We start from the raw sequence: 22,654 nt of genomic DNA on the forward strand, positions 1-22,654 counted from the left end.
TACTACATTTATTTACTTTGAGACCAATATTATTGATGCTGTGTTTGGATAAATGTGATTGTTAGGTTTACTGTATACTTACTGCATCCTCAGCAAAACATTGAACCTTTCAAAAATCTTCTTTGACAAACTCAGGAAAGGTCGTCTAAAATTGCCTTAAATCTTGTCTAGTTTTGACAAATGTTGATGTCTAACTATACTTGTAAGGGCAATGTATGCAACAATATTTCAGAAGAAAATTCTGGAGTAAACTCCTAAAACCTTCTGTCAAACTATTTCAGGATTTCTCTATTGTTAATGGTCAGTGCGCTTTGAAACAGATAATTTCCAATACATTAGACTGCCTTAAACAGAACCTAGTCAGAAGTTAAATTGTCAGATCTAAATTGCTTATAAAAGTATTAGCCTTGGCCCTTTCTGCACCTGCATATCCAAACATTTGCCTTGGCCCTACTGTTTTGTGAACCCGTTTTTTGTTGGCTCTCATTACGCTGTGTACTTTACCACTGCTAACCAGTGCTAAAGTGCGTGTGCTCTCACAATTCAACATGCTTGTATTTTATAAGTTCAAACGTCACTTGCACTATCTAAAAATGCAGAAAGCCACACCCACCAACATTTGTTCAAAAGAATATCGTTGTCAGCAGACCATATTTCCATATGATTGTCTTATTAAACCTGCTGCACTTTCAGAGTTGTTCTTCTTTTTCTTTAAATGGAGTATTTGCACTTCTCCTTTATGTTATAATTAGTATGCACGTCTGTCTTTCTATCCAATCATGAGTCAAATTTGAGAGCAAGCCAGCAAGTAATTTTCAAACCGCTTCACCCTACTTCCACTTAATTTAACTATGTTTTTTAATTCGATCACATACAAAACCAAGATAGTCCCTTCTTTTAATCTGTACAGAAATTCGTAGGGAAAGATTTCTATATTATCAGCATCAGGTCAGATGTGATCACTGGTTGAACTAATTGTATCATGCAGAGAGAGACACAGGTCCGCATTTACTGATCAAACAGATTAGATCCACAATTGGCTGTTGTTTGGGAAATCAAATGTCATGTTTCTCAGTCATATGTCTATAATAATATCATTGCAGGTAGCCCACTGATGCTATGTTTTGCCTCCATTTAGGTACTTCAAGTAGTCAGTGAATTCATGTTTGAGTTGCATATTCCAATAATTGATGAAGTTCTGTAGCCTGGAGAAAATGTCCCTTGTTTCTGTAATTGTATGCCTTCAGATATACAGCACAGCTCTCTTGAGAACACTCTATGGAGCAGTGGTACTTGAGTCCACACGTAGATTGTGCCTAAAAGTGGGCTTCTGAACATTACTAATGTCCATGCAACATTCATAAAAGATCATTCTGACCGCATATCTCTTCTCACACTATTAGCTTTGACACCTATTGGCCATTAATAATTTGATATTTATTCTCCTGAGCATCTCTGTATCCGATAACATAAATATCCACAAGAAAAAAAACTTGAGTGTTTGGCCCTTCCTAATTATAGTAGTTGCTATATATTAAACTAATTATCAAATTGACTTGAGCTTATTATTCCAACAAAGGTGTGTGTGTTTGAAGAACTTTGCTAGTGGAATGTATATGGATTTGACTGTTACCCAAAACGCTTGATCGTGGTCAGGTGTCTGCATGTCAATTGTTTCAATGGGTTCTTGAAAATAATGTTCACTCCTTCGTTTGCCATGGGACACTAAAACTTGATTGATAATTGTGATAACTTTGATGAGAATGAGTTAAACCGAAATGCTGAGAAAAAATAAAGACCATATTAGCATTTGTATCAAGCTGTACACTACGCATGAGTGATAGCATAATGCATTTGTTGAAATTGAAGAAGTGTAGTGACTGCTAAACTTGACTACAAGAGCTAACTCTTCGCCAGCTATAGATGGAGAATGCTCCTTTCTACAACATGTTGTCATAAAGCACTATGTCAAAGCATTTGTTACTACAATATCCTTATGTAATCCATTAGTTCTTGCTGTTCTACTGAATTTTCACTATTTCACATTTTCTTTGATTGAACTGCGTATTAATAAGGGTGATTTATTTTGTAAAGATAAGCTAAAGTGGTTGTCCTCGTTGTTTGAAACAATAACTCAAAGATTTCTTAGGATACTCCCTACAGAAAAAAATATAATTTACAAAATTGTTATCAGCGGTATGTCAACAGTAACCCTGAGGATTTTCACTGTTCTTTATCGTGATTATTTCAATGTTGTCAATTTTCTAGAAAACGTTGGCTTAATATGATTTATTTAGTACTCTACAAAATGACCTCTTCACACTGCTTTAAAATGTTTTTTTATTGGACGGAGACTAATATATGCATGAAAAGACATCTAGTAAAGAAGTAACACAGAGATGTATAGTCACTTACAAACTTGTAAAAGTGTCCTACTACTCTTTTTAAATGTCCATAAAATATCAGTTTCTTAATCTGCATTTGTTTATATTTGTAGATGCCGGAGAGATATCTCAGTTGGGTAATGCAGCAACACTCAGATCTGTGCAACCGGAAGCTCAGAGGTTTCAGTCCCAGCAAGTTTCACTCAGCTTTTCATCCCTCCGAGGTAAATTCAGAGGGCACTGACTGTATATGAGTGATTATGAATGGATACACTGTTTACAAAACACCTTTCAGCATATCCATGACAACGTTCCACCTAGGATCACTATTTTCTGCTTCACCTAGATGGTGATTTTTGTTTTGCTAAGGCTGGTTTTAATTGATTCTGTTGATTGGTTGTTAAGGCCTTTTCAGTTTGAATTCTCCCACTGGAGCCATCAGACAGCAAATCTGTCATATTTACTGTCATATTTAATTTTTGTGCAGCATGTGGCAGCCAAGAAAATCTTTTAGCTCCAACATTGACACACGCAGGGTATATCTGTTTGGTACTTTATTCACTTCTTTCTTAACAACAAGTGGAATCTTTTCTCCTGGGGCTATGAGTATTGTCATTGTCCCTTAGTACGTGCCCAGAATATTTGCAATAGAATGAAAATCTTGCTCACACATTGCTTATGAGTACTTCCTATTACAAATGAATCAGTAAGCCGTATATTAATGAAACTGTGGTGTGTTTGTATGTTTTAAATATTTAATTGAAAGAATGTAGTTATCAATATTTATGAATATTTGTTAAAGCATTTACAGAAGTAAATCAGTAAAAGAGGTTAGCCATTTCTGTCATAATGACTTGTGAAGTTTCAAATAACTTCCATTGTTCATATAAACATCCATGGTTTGTTGGGCTCATGGGAGAATTGCACTGAATGGAGTTTTGGATTTGATTGGCTGAATGAATAGGTACAGTGCTAGCAAAACATATATTTATTAGACAGCATTCACAGAGAGACGGCAATGCTTATGCACCTAGTTGGGCAACACTCTGTTAAGTCTTACTTGTTGTACAATTTCACAAAAAAAAAACTTCATGTCAATGAGACTGATGGGTCTGTAACATTTGACCTGGTTATCTTTACAAGGTAGGCTTATGATGATTAGTCAAGAAGGAAGAAAACAATATTGCTGAAAATATTAAATGGAGTGACCAGTCACTGAAGAACTCACACATCTCTGTAGACTCAGGGTACGCCGCAGACTTTCCAACAACTTGTGTAGAGCATTCTACACCTACGTTTCTGATAATTTATTACCTGTACTGTGTCATTCATCCCTCAAAATAAAGTATTTTAGCCTGCCTGACCTACACCAGCAGTTTCAGATAGCATTGGTTCATGACAGGAATCTCACATTATAGAAATAATCAGAGGGTTAAGGCCAAACCAGAAAGAAATGTACTACTGGACAGAGGCTATGCCCGTCATTGCCAGCAGACTGACATGGGGCGGGACTGGAGAGCATATGGGTGCACGGCCCATGCAGATATGGTGCCTCCGCTATCTCATGTCTGACTAGCATAAAACAACTACCACTGATAAGGCACTAATAACCAACAAATATGAGTCTAACAATTGTATTGGAATTAAATATTTGCTTGGGGCGCTGGCCAGTCTCATAGTTGAAATCGCACATACCCCTCTCTGGAAGGGACCGTGGCTTGCCCTACTTTGGTGAGAGAAAGCACTTTTCCCTTAGGTGCTCCACTGAAGGATAAGGAAGAAAAGACACTTTTAAACGGGAGAACCTACTCTGCTGTTCCTTTTCCATGCAGCTGGGTGAATCGCTGCCTGATTAGTGATCTGTTAACCTATCTTAACAAAGGCTCTTGTATCTCCAAGAGATACCCGCAGAAAATATCCTGTGTTAGTATACAGTAGATAGAGTATTAAAAAAGATACTTCGCCTTGCATGTCACTCAATTTTAAATGATGTTGAAAAGAAAATCTAAACTTAGAGAAATTAAAACGTCAAAGCACAAAATTAGAAAAACATCGAAAATCATAGATAAAATCATTTAAGCAGACAATTTCCAAACTCAACAATCATGTTGGTGCGGATATTAGGTCATGTATTTTTTATGAAGCAAAACAAACTGGGCAGATATAACAGCAATGCCGTCACATAAATTGATATGTTGTCTAAAATATTGCCAATGGCCAGGAATCTATTGTTGATAACCAAAAAAATGCTCAAAACAAAAAAATATTACAAAAATCGAATAGAAGGCCCTTTCTTAGAGAAAAACCCACAAGATGAAAAATGGATCTCTTTTTCGGTTTAACAATTATCCAAAATCTGTTTATTCCTGCTCCCCAGGGACCCTAATTGCTCCCCGCAAGGCAACATTGCATTACATTTAAAAACATTGTGTCTGCTGGCAGATACTATCCTCCTGGACGAGATGCATAGTTTGACACCCTTGTCTCTCACCTACTAAACCGAGCAGCGTAGCGTGAGCAGTGACCGAGCGAAATGGGGAGTCTGAGGCAATCCCTTGTTGTTGCCATTGAGAAGCATTATACTATTTCCATGGCAACAGTTGCCAAGGCATGGCTAATTGTGAATAGTTTCATTTTAATTATGATGATATCCCTTTCCTTTTTTCTTTTGACAATTTGTCAGGAAAAATCAATAGAAAGCGGGGAATCGTGATTTACACTCTTTCAAACGCGGACTCTGACCTGATTATCAGCATTTAAGACCTGCTAGTTGAAGCTTAGGAAATCCTAAATTCATGTTACCAAAGCACTGTTGGAGAGGCGCGATTTTAGATAATGTGCAGTAATGGCATCTCACCTCTCATCAAAACTCTGCGTTTAGAACACTCAACGCTTAATTTGTAAAAATATAAGTGTCAGGGCCCTTTAAGGAGTCCACTTCTGTTTGCAGCGACCATTGCTGCTGCCAGCATTGGCAATTACAGTTTCAGCACAAATACTAACCCTCATAATGTTACACATGTGACAATTCAGACTATTCCAGAACCCAAAAGCTATAAGAATGGCTTTGGCAGCAGGTCTAAGTCTTTTAATGTATATAGAATTAACAAACAACTGTTGCTGTGTTTGGCTATAAATTAGACAAACACCGCCAACATGTGGCAACCTGACATGAGTGCCAATGTTGACAATTAATTGCAGGTGCCGAGCACTGGAAACCACTGGCTCAAATTAAGCACCGGATACCCCTCCACCCATTGAGTGTAGAGCTAAAAAACATCTGAAACCAATTTATGTTTCTCATCTCATATGTTGTGGACTGAGGGACTTGCACTTATGCAAATAAATGTCCTAAGCATTTCATAGAAACTCTGATTGTGGTCTCAACCTGTAGAATATATAGATCAGCATTAGAAGTAAACATGTCTATTATATCAATACCTAGTGAGTGAACATTCTCCAATTCGATTTCGAAGTGCCATTTGCCTTTGGTGTGCAAAGTTCAGTGTGGACATGGATACCATCTGGACTATGGAAGGCTGAATGAGCAAGGTAGAGTGTGTGTGTCTTTTTCTATAAACCCTTGATGCAAACTACGAGTTTACCCACCTTGATCGTCCTAATGCACTTTTTGACTGATGGCTTTGTGTCCTTTAGCTCCTTTTGAGTGAGGTTGCAAATATGTAGGCATTGTTATTACTTCATTACTATGAAAACAGGCTCAGGTGATGTCTGGGGTAGTGCTATCAATAATTTGATAAATGAGCTTCATAGAAAATGTTTGCATTTAAAGTGATATTGGTTCTCTTATTAGCTAGTCAAAATGAGCATTTTACTAGCTATATTTAACATTAGAGGCCCACAAAGGGAGCACTCTGTAGCCGCCCAGCTTCCTGCATCTCCAGTGTTGGCAAACAGGCCACAGTGCGGCGGCGTGAGCTGCCGCTCACCTGAATGTTTGGTTGAAAAATTGGCTCCTTCTTCCAGCTGCACTTCTTATGCCTCTTCCCATTGATCTGCCTGCACACATTTGTCTGGGCACCTCTCCTTGCCTTTGGTGAGCGGAATCCTAATCAGCCAAAAAAAAGTAGAAACATGAAAATAAATATTTATATTTTTATTTGGTTCATTTGTCTTCCCTTCTCCAAAAGCAAGGGGATTCGTCTGGATAGATGTCTCTCTACCGACTGCTTGCTTAGAAGAGTCACAGGGAGCACCAGGGGAGGATCGACCTCCTGCTCTGCTCCCTATTGTAGATGTGTGTGGGCTTGTTGTGCTAATCGCCTTACTGTCCTCACTTATAGAGCAGTATTGGCTGTTAAATAACCCCTATTTATGCACTGTTGACTGTCGTTCAGGCGCGTTACTCTGAGAAGGGCAATTAAGAGCCGTTATTGCCTGCAAGTTCACTTAGTAATGTGTTTACCTTGTCAATCCGGCCTTCTTGGACCATTGTTGGATGCCCTGGATTTATAGTGAAAGCCTCATCGTGTGCCACAGGCTCTGTAACTGTACAAGTTTAGGACAACAACACCTAGAATACAAATTCAGAATCGAGATTCGATACAAAGTAAAAACACAATGCAACCCAGTAAGTAATTGACTCTGTTTTTCATTGGGAAGTTTGATAAATTGGCAAGCAGAATTCATTTTATCATCTTGGAATAGGTTTTTCCGATCAGGTTCATGGCTTCTGCCTTCTAGTTTTGATTGTTTAATGTCTTGGGGCAAGCATTTGTTGTTGTTATTTGGTAGGTCCAATACTATTTTCTTAGAAAGGTGAAAAGAAGTAATTTCCACACCATGGAGCACCAGAACTGAAATTCCATCACTCTGCACTTATGACTATTATCACCAACAATATGCGCCCATTCCAAATTTTATTAATGGTGCACGATTTAACCAGGGATCAGCCACCACCTTCCTTTACATAAAGACAGCCAAGGATGTTGAGTAACTTGATTTAACAATAAACCATAGGTAAATAACGCATGCAAAGTGTGTATAGAAATCAGTCTTTCCAATTTGAACAGATTGCACAAAGATCCGATGTAGAATTAAACCAACTTGTTTACTCATAATGCATCTTCACTCCAAATTACTTGTAACCTGAACAACAAAAAACATGTTATTGTAGCCAACGGGTTTCAATCTTTTTGAACTTCTTCAGGGCTTTGTTGTTGGTGTACTTTCATTTAATCCATAAAGATGTGAGCCTCAGGTCCGAAGTATTACTATCAAGTACCTTGACCAATTGTTATCCGCCTCTGATGTGGCGTGTGCAGATTAATGCATGGTGTTGTGTCCTCAGCATTCTGAATACCGAGAATGGCATGATACGATATGATGTCATATCATGCCACATTATCATAGTACCGTAACTAATATTCACATTTCAAAAAGTGTTTTTCTTTTCTTCCGAAGGTACACTTCCTTCTTCTCTTATTCTTTTGACTATTCCCTCTGTCACCTGAAGTTTCTTTTTTCCTGTGTGACTCCCCTTTTCCTGACACTCTTCTTTTCCCTCCATTCTCCACATATTTCACTTCTTCTCCTTCTCATCTTCTCAAACATGCTCACACTCTTTCTGACTTTCCTTATTTCTTCACATTATTCTACCTCTGCAATGAAGTTCTTCAAGTGCCTCTCAACCACTCCCTTCCACTCTGTCCCCTAGCTTTCTTTTTCTCCCACAACTTCATTTTATACTGAATTTTTGTTCTATTTATTCTGTCTCTCCTTTCACACACGCTCATACTTTATTTCTAGCACTTTCATATGTCTAATTCCCTTTTTAATACATCGCCAATCTCATTGTTACGGCCACCTTCCCAACCTTTCTTCGTTATTTTCTCTTTCACTTTCTTTTCTTTACGGTTGCACAGCACAGCAAGTACTCGGTGGTAGAAAATATGTCTCTAAGATTTCTGTAGGGTTTCAGGCTTGGGAGAACTGATAGAAACTTAATTTCTCTGTGTGAATACGGCTGGAAGACAAGGCATTTAAAGTGCCTTTCCCCTTCTCCGTTTTGGAAACGGGGCACTCACTCGAAGCTACACATTGTGCAGATAAAACTACATACTAAATGTTAAATGCATCTGCAAGTCACAAAGTAATATGGAATAGGCAAAGAGAAATTGTGATTTCTAGCAGTGGACGCAATTGCACTGCGTTTTAAGAGCAGCATCTGGTCCGGGGAAATTGGCATCAAAAGTGAAGTCCTTGGCTTCCGCGACTGGCTGACTTGTTAGAGGCTCCTTTTCATCATCCCCTCCATTTTGCAACCTCTTCAGAGCCAGGCTGAACTTCAAGCACCGTGAGATAGGATTTGGAAAGCACAAAAATGATGTGCTTCATTCCTGACATTGGACATGTTGAATTGAGTTTCAGATTGCAAGCTTACAGTCCACATCTGATGTGATGACAAAAATTGATTTTTCCCTGTTTTAATCTTTTACATTTCTTGTCTGTGTTTGCAGTGGCTGAATCCGATTTAAAAACTTGTAAAAGGGGGACTGTTGTTCCATGTTCTTATTTTTTCCATTTCTCTTAAGTTATTTACGTGTATTTGAAGTGGCCCAAAGCTTACATGTATTATTGCAAGCGCAATAAAATGTAAGGTTACCACTGGAATTGCTCTCAGTTTTGAACTGACAGTGACATCTTACCCTCTCTGGTGTGGGTGTCTTAGCTAACGTCCTACAGAAGTTTACTTTCCATTTATTTTAACTCTCTACATGTTGTTTTGCTGAGAAATATTTTTGAAGAGGATATGGTTGCTTTAGATGTGATTTAATATATATCATAAGGAACATATACAGATAATATGAACAGAGTGTACCACTCCCGTGAATAATGCAAGTAGGCTGCAGCCCCTTTTCATATGTGAGCAGGGTGGGCAGAGTTAATTTTCAGCCAGGTGGAGATACCAGCTTAGCGCTTGTCATTTTCGCTGGCAAGTATAATTTTCCAATCTAAAGCAAAAACATTAAATTGAGTTGCTTACATGCAGCAGTGGTCCATGCGGTAAGTGTGATGGGGCGGGGCGGGCGTCTATCGACAGACAATGGAGTAGGATTTATTTATTTATTTAATTTTCCCTATTCTGTCAATAGTCGACTTCCCCCTCCCACCCGGAAATTGTGCCCCACCACGCTCACCTGCACGGACAGCCACTGCTTATGTGTTACTTCTGTGCTATTGGCAAAGCCTCACAGGGCCGAAGTACTAGACTGCTTGTATTTAGTTGTGTGTCCTATACTGTAATGCCGACTTTCTTCTCTACATAATCTATTTTTTCTGCAGATGCACCTGTTGGCTTTTGTGGATTTCTTTTTTTGTTTCACATAATTTGCATAGTTTTATTAAACTTCAGCAATTTTATAAGTAATTTCCTAGGTATTTCTAATAAGACTGGAATATGTAATTCTGAAGAAAACAAAACAGCATCGTAAACATAAAACAGGAAACAACTCCACCACCCCCAACAAAAGCTAATAATAAAGTGTGGCACAACATTAACCCCTTACACGTTGGGCTAATTCCCCTGTGGTGCTCATGACGAGTCCAGCTTGTCATGCTGCACAGTGGAGCTGTGCTCACAACGAGCTGGACTCGTTATGACTCCGCCCACTCCTTTAGAACGCCTGCACAGGCAGGGAATTCACCCTGCATGGGAGGCGCGGTGACTGCATGACGAGTCCAGCTCATCATGAGCACACGACCACTGTGCTGCATGACGAGCTGGACTCGTCATGCGCACGAAAAGGGTTAAATCAATAAGCTTGCTGTTATTGTTTGCTTTCCAGTTTGTTATCACTTACAGTGGGCAAACAATCACATTCTATGATGAAAGTTGTAATTGACTGAAATGAAAGAAACACCTTTCTGGAAATGTAGCACAACCAATGCAGGTGGTTGCTGGTGTGGGTCACCGTCACTTCCTTTTGGAGACCGGCACATTTTTCTGCGACCAGCACTTATTTCCCAGCATCAGATATTTGCTGAGTGCAAGAAAGAGAAAACACACAGAAAAACGGAGGAAGAGAAAGACAGCAAACCTGTCGCAGAGAGATGTAGGAACCTGCATTAGCGAGAAAAAGGGTGCAGAGAGAGTCTGGTAGTGGATTGAAGACTACCAGTTGTGATATTCAGCGCTACAATGTTTAATTGAACCGGCTGCCAACTTTTTTGCAGAGCTTAAGTAACCAACACTTTTTCTTTCACAAATTAAGCACAGTGCACGACCCCAAAATGGTTTCAACACAAGTCACATCCTTCCACTCGCTCACACTCTATTGTGTAGCTGCTGGCTAGTGCGCTTATGTGCTTGGGTGCTTCCTCAGGAGCACGACGCACTGTATACATACAACTAAAATATACATGGGCTAAGCCTAGTTTTATGAGTTATGAGCACTCTAGGTTGCTCCGTTTAAAAACTGTGGCTGTTTCAGTCTTTAACTCAAAATAACATAGAATCGGAATAAACTGCAAGGAACAAGAACTTATGCTCTAAGAACACATATTGTGATCCTAACTGATGATATTTACAGAGGGAAGAATCCTTTACCACACAATCTTTACCACGCAATACCTTACCAATGCATCCATTCCCACGCAATGCCTTTAACACGGAAGTCTATACCATGCATATACCTTTACCACACATGCCTTTACAAAGAAAATGTAGTCTATGTCAGGTAAGTGAAACTCCTTTATTTATAAGGTTGTTTTTAGGGTTTAGGGTTGGGTAAGGGTTTTAAGTGGTATGGGTGTTTTTTTTACGGTTTAGGGCAGGGTGAGAATATTGGGCGTTAAGGAAGTTTCTAGGGTTTAGGGGTGGGTAAAAGAATTGGGTGGTAAAGGACTTTTGGACATTTAGGATTAATGGGTGGTAAGGGCATGTGTAGAGTTTAGATGTGGGTAAGAGTATTGGGTGGTAAAGTTGCTTTTAGGGTTTAGGAGTGGATAGGTGTTTTGAGTGGTAAGAGTATATTTGGAAATTTAGGGGTGGTTGAGTTCAGGGGTTAGGGGTTGATAAGGGAATATCTATATTTATATATACACACACACACACACACACACATATATATGTGTGTATATTACTATATAGATATAGGGTTTCACTTACCTGATATATAGTTACATGCCATTCCTCAGCATGTACTCTCTCTGAGAAAATCTCTCTTTTAGCATGTTCACCTCATTTTTTTTGTTAACTAGTTTTGCGTTTTTTTAAATCTACACATTGGTGCACTTGCTCAGACCCGTAAAACGTAGTAACATTGGCTAATTGCCAATTGTATATTTAACTTTCTGATAAGGTGAGTCGTGGCCGGCATTACTAGTGGGTGGGGGGGGTCACGTAGGTGGGTTAATTTATAAATAAAATACACATACCTTTCCGGGTCCCACGTCGTCTCTGCTCCTGACCTGCTCTCCTGCTGTCCTGCCTCTGGCAGGAACAGGAAGCAGGCAGCCTCCCTCCCCTCCCCAAAGCCAATCACAGTGCTGCAATGGCAGCCTTGTGATTGGTTGGGGACGCCAACCAGCCTGGCGCCTAAGGGGAAGCCCTTTTCTCCATATAAGCTGCCTACATGGAGAAAGGGTAGAGTATGCATGACTAGTTTGGTCGGCCAAACCGTCAGTGCCCTCAGCAGTGGGCAAGCCACTCCTCCCCTGCCCCAGAGCAGACCCACCCACCCTCAACCAAACACTTCTGCTTTCTTGCAGTGCGAGAAGCAGAAACATAAAATGGTAGTTTTACCATTTTCAGTTTCTGCTGTTCGCACTGCGAGAAAGCAGTGGGGCGGCGCCCCTCCACCCTAGTGGAATAGCCACCCCTGGATAAGGTCATAGTATATGGTGCAGGAAAATACACTAATGGTATGGAAACACAAATGTCACCTGTGGACTTCTGTGCATGTTGTACCATCCACTAAGCTGACAAAGACAACATGGCTTTGGACTTACCTGTGTAACTTGACTTTAAAATACATAAACTGGCTGCAAAATAGCAAGCACACTTTAGTTTATTCAATGTCAAATTATATCATAACCTTTGATAACCAGAACAGAGAAGCAAGGTCGTAGTGCTTATTAAACTATTGTTCTGATGGCAGCGCCTTGATGCCTCAGGCCATGGGTACTCACAAACATTTTCCCAAGGGCCAAAAAGTTTGATCTGTGATGTGCCCAATGACCACATTGATGTCAGCGGTCATCTGATGGTGGTGGGGGAATTGGCGGTACTGTAGGTGTAGGAGAAGCGAAGGTTATACATCTAGTGGCCGATGAACAATGTGAAACCAGAAAACCTGGGATTAATCCCAGCTTCCCCATTTTTCCAAACAGTGTGATCCTGGACAATTGTTTAATTTCATGTTCCCTCCTTTTTTTCATCATTATCACATATAAAAGGACTGCAAAACACATGATTTCAGGGAATGCGCTGTGAGAAACCTACTCCTGCGTTTGATTTCATACTATAATGTTGTGTATGTATAATAGGAACCCAGGCCACCCAATAAGTGCACATAAGAACTGACTTACCTCTTTAGTTCCCCTTTGACATTGTTGTAAGGTTAGCTTAGGGAATAGATTGCTTTATAAATCCAAATTCAAATTAACCTATGCGTTTGTATTTTGACGTGGGGCTGCATATGAGCATTTCTAAAAAAACGGACCCATCCCCAGCATTACAGAAACCGGCAACTTTAGAACCGCGATGCTTTTAGATAATAAAAAAGATCTCACTAGCTTCGATATATTTGTACCAAACCTGCCTCCTCCATCCCCATTTCCTCCAGCAGGACTGAGTAACTACTGGCACGGCTGGTTATTTGCGAATCCGTTTGAAGTGCGTCTCCAGCGGCGCGCGGCGCGTGACGGGCCCTCTCTGAAGGCAGAGGATGGCTGTCTGTGGAGGAGGGCTTGCGAAGGAGGCACCGCGGGCTTTGATCGCGCCCGACTCCCAGCGGGGGCCTTCCACCTTTTCATGTTGGGGATCAGTTCTTTATTAGATGACACCGGTTTGGGGACCAAAATTCATTTCGAAAGGCGGCCTTCTCTCGCAGGTGCTGAATATTTCTTTGATGCGGCGGGCCTGCGGTTCCAGCGCGCGGAGTGTCCTCGAGGTCACCGTACTGGCGCAGCGCCTTGTCACTTTGCCTTTTCCTCTGCTTCCGGCTTTAGCTTGAGCTTATGAACAGCATGTCAGCACCCTTGTGAGCTTCTTGCTTCTCCACTGCCCCCGAATCTAGATCTGTTCCTTGGACTGTTCCAGCATAGCAAGAAACGGATCCCCCTGGCAAATACCAGCAGTTGCATTTATGATAACGAAGCCATCACTTTGTCTATAATCAAGTGACGTTTCTTCATCCCAGGTAAGTATTGCAAAGGTTCGTAAAAGGCACTACGAGACTACGAAGGCACCCACACCAATGTTTCAATTGATCTAACAGTAGTTTTAAGTAGTAAGGTTTCTCTTCAGCATGAATGTGCCGTACAGGATAAGAACGTAAATACGGTAAATATAATTACAGATAAAAGTGTTTTATATAGTGCCTGCTACAGCGAAATCAGTGCCTATATGATGCAACAACATTATATATCTTTTTTCATTTTCGTTCTTTTTCTTTCATTTTTTTTTCTTTTTATGTTTTATTATATATCTCTTGTTATTATTCATTGGAGTGATGGGGATAATATCGACTGTGAAGGATGAAAGGCTAAATCAGTCGAAATGAATTACAACTTGTAGGTTATGCACATGTTACAGCATCAAGAAATGAAGGTTCTGTGTTCACCAGCATCCCTTCTCCGTGAATATATTATCGAATACAAGTATTCAGAGTGGCACGGTAAACAAAAGACTATTCTATAGGTTACCTTATTTTAGGGTGAGAGGCTTTAAGCAGCATGGACCTGCAGACGCTGTCCTTTCTTTATTGGGAAGTGTATTTTCCTAACTCAGCATGCTGGAGGCACATCACATCTTCTGATAATAAAGATATTGCCAGGCCTTTCACATGTTGTTAGAATATGTTAGAATATGTCACAAATATCTGCTGGAAAACCTGATCTGCAACAGGTGATACGGATTTGGGTATTGTCTGTCCAAGGTATATCACACCTTAAAGGTGAACGAACGTTCCTTTCTGTAGCAGGGCTCTGCCAAGACTCATAGTACTAAAAATAAAAATAACCTGAATCAGATATAAAACTGCTCTTCGACGTAATACCCGAGGATTCCCTCTTCTACTATTTTAGTGCTGGGGTTTTGACAATTACATGGTATTTGTAGGCAAACGTTACAAACTGCACATAGGGCTATTAAATACATGTATCTATGTGATAATTGTAATTTGTAATGTTTTTTTATCCAGAATACAGATAGTTGAATCGACAGTTTATGCGTTTTTTTTAATTCTAAAATTGGGTCAAAGCATGTTTGAATTCTATTTCGCAATACGCAGTAGAATGCAGTATCGTTTGAACTATTCTAAAAAAATGAACTGACTAACTCTACCCCACTTTAGTCCTCATTTGAAATTCTAAACACTTTCGCAAAATAGGATTGCTAATTCTGATGAGTCCTGGTTTCTGGTTGCCCATTTGTAATTTTAAATGGTCATTAGATTGCATTCTGATGCAAATTATAATGCTAATCTTCTATGGCGAGTCGTCAGCACAATTTTGTGTAAGAGTTGGGCGGAGGGGGGCTTCTTTCCTTGATATTTCAGGGGAGTGGGCTCCTACTTTCAGTCGATTATTTCCTGCACAACAAGAATCTCAGTCTATCAGAGTGTGTCATTGCCAGTGCCTGAAAAATGTAAAGTGAGTACAGTTGATATGATGGGCCTAACTAAACATTGTGAATTTATAATTATAACTTTAGGCCAAGAATAACACATACTAGTTGAGGTGTTTATATAGCCTTTCCTCTAAGTAAGATGCACCCCTCTTCTCAGCAGTATTGGTAAGTGCAAGGTTGAGGGACATTATGACCTAATGGAACCTGAACCTGACGCTAAGCATAAATTGTTAAAAATTATAAAGATGTCTTCATCAAAGGGACTTTGTGAAGGTACATATATATTTTTATTTCATGTATTTGTAGAGAAAGAACCTAGGACTGGATGTACCAAGGGACTTCGTGATCACAAACCCTGTTTTCACAAAATCGATGCTTTTGCACGAGGAAAAAACCCTTTTTGTAATGTACAAAACCCATTTTTTTGATTTAGAAAACATTTTCAGACTCGTAAATTGGACTTTGTGATCCATAGGAATCACACATTGTCCACTTGCCAAAGGAAGATATCTTTATTTGTGTTAGGGCGTGGTCTAATAAAATGGGGGTATCTTTACCTCTGCTCCTGCGGCACACTACTGATGGGGTACAGGGACAAAGAGGCTGTCAGGATATGAACTGAGTATGCACCACATATAAAACAGCGCATAGACAGTGCACTATGGAAGGGTTTTCTTCAGACAGTGGCACGGGACATCCAGGGCCTTCTCCTGCATCTCTGCAGGCTTCATAATAATACTAATAAACTTGTGATGCTTCTCTGCATATAGTGAAGAGATCCTAACTGCACTGGTGGTGGCTGAATTATCTTGAGCGGTAGGGTGACCTCGGGAGGAGGGCAGGGGTTTGGATAGGGGGTTAAAAAAAATAAAGAATAAAAGCCTTACCTGCCGCTCTGCTCTCCTGACGGCTCCCTCTCTGCTCCTCTTGACGCCATCGTGCCAGAAGGGGATAAGCCCTCAGGGCACAGGCTCCACACCCAATCCAGATGCTGCTCTCACATGAGAGCAGCACCAATATTGGTCTAAGCGGCCTCCTTTGCTGCTCAGACAGTGCATTGGAGCCTGGGCCTTTTCTCCAATCCTGCTGTGTAACACTGCCAGGTTGGAGAAACATAGGTGATCATATGTGCTTGGCCAGCCTAAGATGGCCGGACACAGCAGTGTGAGTAGCTGCCGGGCCGTGACGTGGGGAGGGGCAGGGTGGGGGGTAGTAATCTATGGATTATGGAGGATTACAGGTAAGTAAACATATAAATAAATAAAACGAATTTCGTTGTGTGCACTGCATCGCATTTGGGGATGCAGTGCGCGCAACGAAATTCGTTGTATTTATTTATATGTTTACTTACATGCAATCCTCCGTAATGCATAGATTACTACCCCCCACCCTGTCCCTCCCCCTCCCCACGTCACCGCCCTGCAGCTACTTCCACCACCGACCGCTACTGGCCGGACAAGCAAATATGTGCACTTATGAGTTTACATTACTCCTCCCTGACAAGCTCGGCCTGCTCCACCCTATAGTCGTTGCGGGGCTTGGACAGACCGCATAAATAAAATGACATTAACTGTGTTATTGTCATTTTATTTAGTGTCTGCTGGCGTGAGATGATGGGCGACGCTCCTCCGCCATTGCTAAGGAACCACGCCTTGCTAACTGGATGTATATCCGTCCACGAGGGCATTATCCTCACTCCTTTACAACCTGGAAATAAAATAAGACATACATTTCTTCTTATTGTTCATCATTACAAATAATGTATTCTTCTGTGTGGAAAAAAGTCTAGATAGAGTCCTCCAATAAAAGACAAGTGAATAAAAATGATAGAGATGGATGAGCAGCTGGACGGAGGAATGCCAAAAGGTGCTAATTTCAAACCAGAAGTTTGACCATCGTTTGTTTTAACCAGATCAGATGTTCACTGGTGATACGTGTGCATCCCACTCTCTATGGAGACAACGAACTGTCCTTATGGTTAAACAAATATTTACCGATCGTTGAGCTGCATTAATGCTTCATGGGCCTGACAATGCCACACTGTCACGAAAATGAAATCAGCGTTTATTGCCCCAATCTTTCCACAACAAATATGTAGAGCATCTCTTTGCCTGCTAGTTAGCTTTTAGGATCGTGCCACAAAATGATGAACTGTTCCTTTCGCTTTGGCGAGCAATGCATGCACTTGATTTTTGAGCGTCATGGGAGTAGGCGGTTAGAAAAGAGAATGAATGAAGGCTATTGATTCCGTAACCAGGGGGCCGAGCATCACCTGAAACTGGCAGGTCCCTGGGAAGGGATGACCCAGATATTGCGTTGCAGAGAAGGCGAGGTTCGGAACTACAGAAACCACTGGCATGGAGAGTGGGCCAAATGCATCCGTGCTGAATGAATGTAATAAAGAGGGAACATCTTTGCCAGGTTCATAGGCGGAGATAACCACAAACAAGCGTCTTTGGAAAGGAAAAAAGAACAGTACACGTCAAAGAAAATATACGTACTCGTTTGTAAAAATAAATTCAACAATTTCAATAGGATTGATTCGAACCTCATATTACGGCTTCCAGGGCTCTGCTTCGACGAAAAGTAAAGGATCATATACTATCCGGCACAGCAGCACCATCTGATGGCCAAAGCTCTTATCTGTGAGGAGCAGCGTCAGCAGGCAGCCCAGAGCCACGCTTTTTGAATTCCTGCAGCGAGAGGCTTTCACTACAACCAGCTCACTGTTCGCTGTCAGATCTTGTATTCTATATCCTACGACTGTAGCAGAAGTGGTAAAGAAGGATCAGGGAGCCACGTTTTGCCTGCCCTACAAAGTATGTAGCAGATATTTTTACACGGAAAAGGATTTTTGTCTTCCTTACCTCCTAACTCTGGTGCCATGAAAGCTGTAGCTAGTCCTATGAACCCTGGTTGTACGTGCCAAGAACCACCGTAACACCCTTTCACTACTTTCTGTACTGTATTGTTAAAATTTCTCAATAAAAAACTTTTGAAATAAAAAAAAAGAAAAGGATTTTTTTTCTTAGTTTTCTGAAGATTTTGTGCACTTTGGAAAATCCACATTCAATAAATTTGAAAACAATGTAGTCATTGTATGCTGTTGTACTTTGTTTGATTACTATAAAATTAAATATAGAAATGGAAATCGGAAGGTCATTTTTGTTGATTATCAGGTTTTCCTCAGACTGTAACTTTACCCTATAGAAATGTGAAAACAAATATGCCAATTTTTACATAATTGTTTTCAAAGAATTGGATTGTATGTAACTATATCTGAGTTAATTCTCAAAGGCTGCTTACTAAAGAACAAAGTGGTGTCCCTGTCTCCCGAGGCCTAAAATATCTCTCAGTTTTGAAAAACTGCAAAAAACATGAAATATTTCAGTGTTTTTTATAGAAATGAAACATGGTTCGGCATTTTCCCGCACCCCTCTCCACTCTGGAGCCTTTTAACTGCAATTTCAGCAAATACAAAAGCTGGTTGTGAGGGTGCTGAAGTTCATAGCACCTTCACTGCTCATGCAGTACACTGGTCGTGTGCTCATGACGAGCTGAGCTCGTCATGAACAATGGGATTTCAAGAAGTTCAGCACCAGGGGCGAATTGCCTTAGCATTGATGTGGTTAAAACATATCTAGAGAACAACCACATTTTACTAAAACACTTAGTTGCCCATGAATGGTCCAGTGACGTGAAGGGGACATGATGGGAACAATGTTCCCTTGTTGAGTTTTTTGGCCATTGCGAAAAATAAATAATAATGAAACATAAATAATGTGGAGCAGTTGAGTAGCATCTCATAAGAACATCCTCCTCATACCCCCACCTCAAGAGTTTTGACTAAGCTTAGGAGATGTCTCCACATTGTTAGGGTGCAATGCTCTAGTCATTGGCTTTCCTTTTCAAGGCCTTTGCAATATGCTGGATAAGTCCAATCGGTTTCATTGACGGATATCATCACGACCAGAATACATTAGGCTGTTAAACAAGAGGCCATGACTAGAGTGTGTGTCCTTGTGGACATGGGGTCTTCTGTTAACCTCAACGTTGGCTCCGGAATTGATGCACAGACAAAAAGTGTAGGTGTGCGCATCTTTTGCTCAGAACATAACATCTTTAGTTTTGATTGCTCAGAGTGCAGACTGAGAATGAAGGCTTCATTTACAACAGTGGTCCTGCTGCTACAGCTTTGACAGGTAAAACACGATCTACCAAAGATGACCAACAATCAGGGATGTATTTTAGGCCCTCTTCAGTGTGAAGCCGTTTAGTCATCCATTGAAATGTACTGTGGGTGCAAAATATTAAATAACATATTACGCTCACTCATTCCATCTCTCTTTATGAGGACAGTAGAAAGAAGAAGCACATACAATGATTGGATGGATCCATTTACCTTCACTAATATGCATGTGTACTCTCACAGCCACGGGAAGGAGCTCATAACAATGTAATTAGCAGTGCTCTCAGTCAATGAGAGCTTTCTTCCTCTGTCTTGAAATGGGGAGATTGACAGGACCGTTCCAAAATGGGGAAGATCAAACCAGAAAAAGTAGAAATAGTCCCAACATGACTTTAATCTATGGAAGAAGCATCTTGATATTAATGCTGCTTTAAGCCTCTCCTAATAAGTGCTTGGGAGCGTTTCTAAAGAACTCCAGCTATCAGTCGTGGTTCATGCAGGTAACAGCAGTGGGGCGATGGGGCTGCGTGGGGGGGATTTTGATGGACGATGGCGAGGGAAAATTAATTATTTATTGAAGTTTCCCTCAGTATTGTCCCTCACAATCCCCCCCACGCGCCCCCACCTCTGTTATCTGCACGGATCGCGGATGCCAGCTATTAATGTGCAGGAACTGCCCCTCTCGTTGAGGGTTCCAAAGAACCAGACCATTGTGATACCAGCTTCTTCAGAGTTTAAGAGCTGTACCAGCCATGCCCAAAGAAATTAACTTTTCAACCAATCCATTTTTGTATTTGAGTGAATACATACATACATTGTCCACAGTTTGTAGAAAAAGGGGCTATTTAGAGTTTGATGGATGGGATACCCCATCAAAACATGGTGAATGTGCCAGCCATCTTAATAAAAGTGCTATAGGGTAAAATAAACCTGTAATACAGTGGACAGTAGATTCCCATTTGCCACGTTGGTGACAGAGTATCTTGTCCATCAAAGTCTAAATATTTTCCAATGTCTGAAAGTACCAACCAACATGCTCAATATTTAGAGGTCTAGAATCCTAATATCTGCATTGGTAAGGGCCAGTCACACCCTGTCATAGTATATCAAGTGGATGTTGGATTAATGGTTTGAAACAATCGCCTGGGTTTGACCAGTGTTTTTCATAACATAGTAGACTGTGTGAAAATCTTTGAAAAGCATGGACATAGAAAAAAACATTTAACTGGCATAATTGTCTTTGTCACAGTCAACAATGACTGCTTGAAGTAGGACTGTCATAACCCATTGCAGTCAATGTGGGTATCCCACCAATGAATTAAAATAATGTATTCCAGTTCAAAGTGGTCCCGAAAGAATAACCCACAACGATCTTATGAGCATTGACAGTAATGAAACTAAATAAAGAAAGCATCAGTTAAAAACAGATTTCTGTTCTTCTGGACTTCGCACGTGTATGTGATTATAGTATATGCAATAATTATGAATACCTTTTCCAAGCACCTACTTTGTGCCTATTTATTCATTTAAATGGGCACCTATTTTGTGCCTATTGAACCCCTTGCATGCTGCCGTCAGCAAAGGCCGACGGCAGCACTACTTTGCTAGTGCTGCCGTCGGCCAACGCCCATTTTCCTGAAGTGCCACACTGCCACGAAATCGCGGCCGTGGCAAAGGGGTTAAATGAATTTGCTGAATGCAGAAATTATCCAGAAAATAATCTGCATGAATATTAATGACAAGGTACAATTGATTCTGAATAAAAACAGATTATGGGAGAAGCCGGGGCAGAAATCACAAAGCATACAAACTGGAGAGGTGGGTGAGCAGTTGCGTGAACGGAAGTGATAATGTGTACAGAGAGGCATGAATAGCAGGGACATTTTAAGGATTTTGTGGGCCCTGGACCAAATGTATTTTGGGGACCAGTATTCGGAACAGCTTTGAATGAATGATTCAATTTCAGCTCTCTCTTTTGCTCGCTCTGGCCAGGTTACTAACAGTGCACAGGTGCACTAGGTCAAATTCTACATGTATTTACATCTAATATTCAGGGATAGTTACATGTTTTCAATATTGTAACACAGCAGCAGGTCACTATTGTTACTACAAATAATCTCTGTGACACAGTCCCATTTCTCATATGTAAGGTCCTATTGTCTTTTAAAAGAAACTTTTTCTTTATAGATGTTGTATGAAACAAACACATTTCTCCACAAAATGTCTGTAACAGACTCTGGCACATCACCCACATTAAAATACATTAAAGAAAAAGGGTATTAAAATAACCTGTTTAAGAATTATTCAAGGTCAAGGGGGCAAAACTCTCAGTAGAACAGAGCTTGCTCTATCAGGGGGAGGGCCTGAAAACCTGGGGCCCTGGGCCAGAACCCACATTTCCATGCTTTCAAACGTCTCTAATGAAAGGAGCGAGAAGGGGGTGGAGGGAGAGCTCTGAAAGAGGGAGTACCTTTAACTGAACATTTAATGAAGAGAGAAAGGTAGAAAGCACAAATGTGGAAGAGAACAAAATATAAAAAGAAAGAAAATATGCTGCAGGCATGGAACAACCCACCCGCCCAGCCAAATACACCATGGTTCCTTTGTGATGTAGGTATAGTTGTGTGCACATTATGATCAAGATACACATGAATATAAGGGAAGAAAGAAGGCATTACAAGGGAAGGAACAGGAAACTAGAACAAGAAAGTGATGAGGTAAGAGTAGAGATGAAAGCATGAAGTAACTTAGGAAGTACGCAAGGAAAGGATGAAGGGAGGGTGGAAGAAAGGGATCTATTACTTTATGCAAATGCACAGTGTGGATTGCTTTATGAATACTGGGCAGACCTCCTTGAACATCCAGTTTGCAGCTCTAAGAGCAGTTACCATCAAGTTGGGCTACCCAGAACTTCAAATCTCTTGCCAAACCCACCTCCTTGCTGAGCTCTTATGCCTGGACAGGAGACAGGGGTGGAAGCATAATGATCACCATTCGTACAGAGAGGCCTAAAAGCAGGGTCACCAGCTGACTTGTGAACCCCTCGTCCACCCACCTTTAACCTCTGCTTTAACTTATAATGCTGCTAAAATGTAATGTATAGGCATTTATATAGCGCACTACTTACCCAGAGGGTCCCAAGGCGCTTCGACCGCCGCGAAACCCTTCCTGGCTTCCCTGAGAGATGGTCCCTTAATGGGTATCTCCAGGGTGAGACCAGGCATCCCCGGCGGTCTGGTGGGGCCGTTAGTGAAGATGAGGCAAGCT

At 40.8% G+C, this 22,654-nt stretch overlaps 1 protein-coding gene across 1 annotated transcript in view; it reads left to right on the forward strand.

Moving 5' to 3' along the window:
* Positions 1 to 22,654, forward strand: part of LOC147702831 (teneurin-2) — a 1,317,719-nt gene that overhangs the window by 110,318 nt on the left and 1,184,747 nt on the right. Inside the window, exon 2 of the mRNA XM_086931409.1 lies at positions 2,498 to 2,608. Coding sequence (XP_086787535.1) covers positions 2,498 to 2,608 — 111 coding nt within the window. The remainder of the gene's footprint in view (positions 1 to 2,497; positions 2,609 to 22,654) is intronic.

This window comes from Lissotriton vulgaris, chromosome 7 (assembly GCF_964263255.1).
Source record: "Lissotriton vulgaris chromosome 7, aLisVul1.2, whole genome shotgun sequence".
Taxonomy (NCBI): Eukaryota; Metazoa; Chordata; class Amphibia; order Caudata; family Salamandridae; genus Lissotriton; species Lissotriton vulgaris.